The following is a 2609-nucleotide window of genomic DNA, read 5'->3' as shown; positions in this document are numbered from 1 at the left end:
AGAACCTTGGTCGACGACTTTGGTCCACTCAGCAGTGGGCATGAGCCGAGGACGCCGAGAGGCGAGGAGCGCGGGGGGCGGCCGAGAGGCGAGGAGCGGGGGGCGGCGCGGTGTTGAGGTACAGTGCGGGCGAGTAGAGGGCTAGAGGCCCCGCCCACCCAGGGTACCCTCTCCGAGGACCCATTTGCTCTTTCGAGGCTCGCCGGGGCTCTGCTCCAAGAGACCTCGAGAGAGCGTGCGTGTGCCTCTACTCGCCAGGGTACAGTGAAGCAAAATCAGACGGGAAAAGAATTGGGAAAAAGTCAAATTTCTCGCAGGACACCAGCCCTAGCTTGGGATGTCCGTTTTATTTATTAATTTATTTACACTGGGCACGTTTGGCGTGTCTGTTTTCTTTCTTTCTTTTACACCGGGCAGGGACTGGCGCGCACTGACACTACATGCACATGCACATGCACATGTGCATGTGCATGTGCATGCGCATGTGACAACAGGTCCACCAACCACAAAGAATTTTCTCGAAAGAGGTCTCTCGCACACGCACGATTCACTCAACAGGCAAAGCGCGGACGACGGCTTCTAATAGAAGCCGTCGTCCTCACGAAGCCGTCATCCTCCTCCCAGAAGCCGTCGTCGGATGGTAGTCAGGCGGATGGTCGAATCCGCGAGCACCGTGGTGCTCGCCGAAAAGAAAAGAATTTTCCGGGCTCCCTCAAACAACACTGCTCACTCACTGGGCGAAAAGAAGGGCGAAAAGAAGTAGCCCGATGCCGATCATCCGGCCCGCTGGGTGCGCTTCTTGAGGCGTCAGTGGCGTCATCAGGGGCAGCGCGGACGCCGCAGCCCGGGTGGCTGGCGAGTGGCTCAAGCAACACCGGGCAGAGTGCGCAATATCTCAGGTTCATCTGAGGAGGCACCTTATCGCTACCTCGGAGGTGGACGCCGAGGAGGGCACCGCCGCCGCGAGAGCCACGGGTGGCGCCGCGCGGTCGGCCGAGCAGCTCCGACTCGAGGGCCGCCAGCTTGGTGGCAAGGTGCGGCTGAAGCTTTAGGTAGCGGTGGGCCAGCCGATGACCCTCCCTCCGGTGCCTATGGCCAGCCACGGCCGTCAAAGGTGTTCAACATTCTCCCTCTCCTCCTCCTGCTCCCACTCAACGGGCGCCTCGAGTACCAGCCGTCGTCGTAAAGGTCGGACTCGTTACGGCCCGGCGGCGGGCGCGGGTCGGTCGCGCCGTAGTAGTAGGTGCGAACCGCCCACTCCTCCTGCCGGTGGATCGCCTCTCGCTCCTCGCACGTCAGCGTAGGCGCGGCACGTGGCAGTGGCGCCGCCGCCGCCGCCCCGGCGCAGACCGGCCGAAAGTAGTACTCAAAGGCGTTGGCTCCGACGGCGGGGTCGAAGAAGGGCGTGCGACCGGGAAAGCGGACGCCCGCATACTTGCACGCCGGGAAGGGTCCCCAATCGACCACAGGGCGGCAGCCGTGCCGCTCGCAGTACTTGACTTGGTTGAGGGCGAGCACGAGGGCGGCGGTGAAGCCGTCGGCCTTGTTGTGGTAGGGGACGCGGAGGACGCGCTTGTCGCCGGCGCAGAGGGCGCGCCTGCCCATGGAGCGGCTGCGGGTGTGCGCTGAGAGGCGACTCTCGCCGGCGACGGAGGCAGCGGGAGCGCCCGCCGCGGGCATCGTCGGAGGACGCACGCGACTCGTGTGTCCACAAGCGGCGGGCGCCTGAAAAAAAGATCCGACGGCTTCTGAGGAAGCCGTCGCCCGCGCCTCGCCTGTCGCGTGAATCGAGTCGTGCGACCGACTGCTTGTAAAATTCTTTTCCGACGGGGTTGTGCACTCTTTCCCGGCAGCCGCGCCTGCGTGGGACTTTTTGACTTGGAACGTGCGCGCCGCGCTTTCGCTATGGGCAAGAAGAAGGCAGAGCCAGATCGTCCCAAGCAGCCGCGAGCGCCATTTGTCTCCTCTCGTCAGTGGCGCCGATTTCGTAAGTGCACGCTCTGGCTTCTGGTGCCGATTTCGGCCGCCTTGGCGCTCACCTTCTTCGGGCCACCTCCTCCGCCCGAAGCGGATGCGACCCGGCCCTATGAGGCTCGCTCCTCCGGTTTCGTGCGACCTCCAGAGCCTCAGGACCTCGGCCCTCCGGACTCGTGGCTAAACCCGGCCGAGTGTCTGGCATGGGCGGGCAGCGGGCAGTGCAAGTCCAACCCGGGCTTCATGCTCATCAACTGCAACCACAGCTGCGCCAAGCTCGACCTTGGCAAGCGGCAGTACGCCGCGCGCTGCCCGACACCTGCGAACCACACGGCCGCACTGCCGCCCGGCGTGATGCACGCGACGTTTGAGCGCGTGATGAGCGAGTTTGCGGAGCTGCAGCCGGAGCGCATCTCGGTGGACCCGCCGGTGAGTACCCTCTTTCGCAAACACCTTCTCGGAGGCCAGGAACCGTCTTGGAACATTCTAGGAACCTTCTAGGTGATCTTGTTCCACAAGTTCTTCTCGGAGGAGGAGACGGAGGCGTTCATCCGGCACGGCCGGGGGCGATACGCCAAGTCGCTCGGGATCGGCAGCCGAGAGTAGCCGAGAGTCTAGCCGATATTGCTCGGGAT

At 63.9% G+C, this 2609-nt stretch overlaps 1 protein-coding gene across 1 annotated transcript; it reads left to right on the top strand.

Moving 5' to 3' along the window:
- Positions 1–1905: 1905 nt before the first annotated feature.
- Positions 1906–2580, top strand: EMIHUDRAFT_231540 (hypothetical protein; the record flags this gene model as incomplete). Its single annotated transcript, XM_005784085.1, has 2 exons — positions 1906–2403; positions 2476–2580. The coding sequence occupies 2 exons, from the start codon at positions 1906–1908 to the stop codon at positions 2578–2580; spliced, it is 603 nt and encodes a 200-aa protein (XP_005784142.1).
- Between the last annotated feature and the right edge of the window lie 29 nt (positions 2581–2609).

Source organism: Emiliania huxleyi, assembly GCF_000372725.1.
Source record: "Emiliania huxleyi CCMP1516 chromosome Unknown EMIHUscaffold_173, whole genome shotgun sequence".
In the NCBI taxonomy this organism is placed as follows: domain Eukaryota; phylum Haptophyta; order Isochrysidales; family Noelaerhabdaceae; genus Emiliania; species Emiliania huxleyi.
Note: the sequence above shows the minus strand (reverse complement) of the source record. Positions and strands in the feature narration are given on the sequence as shown.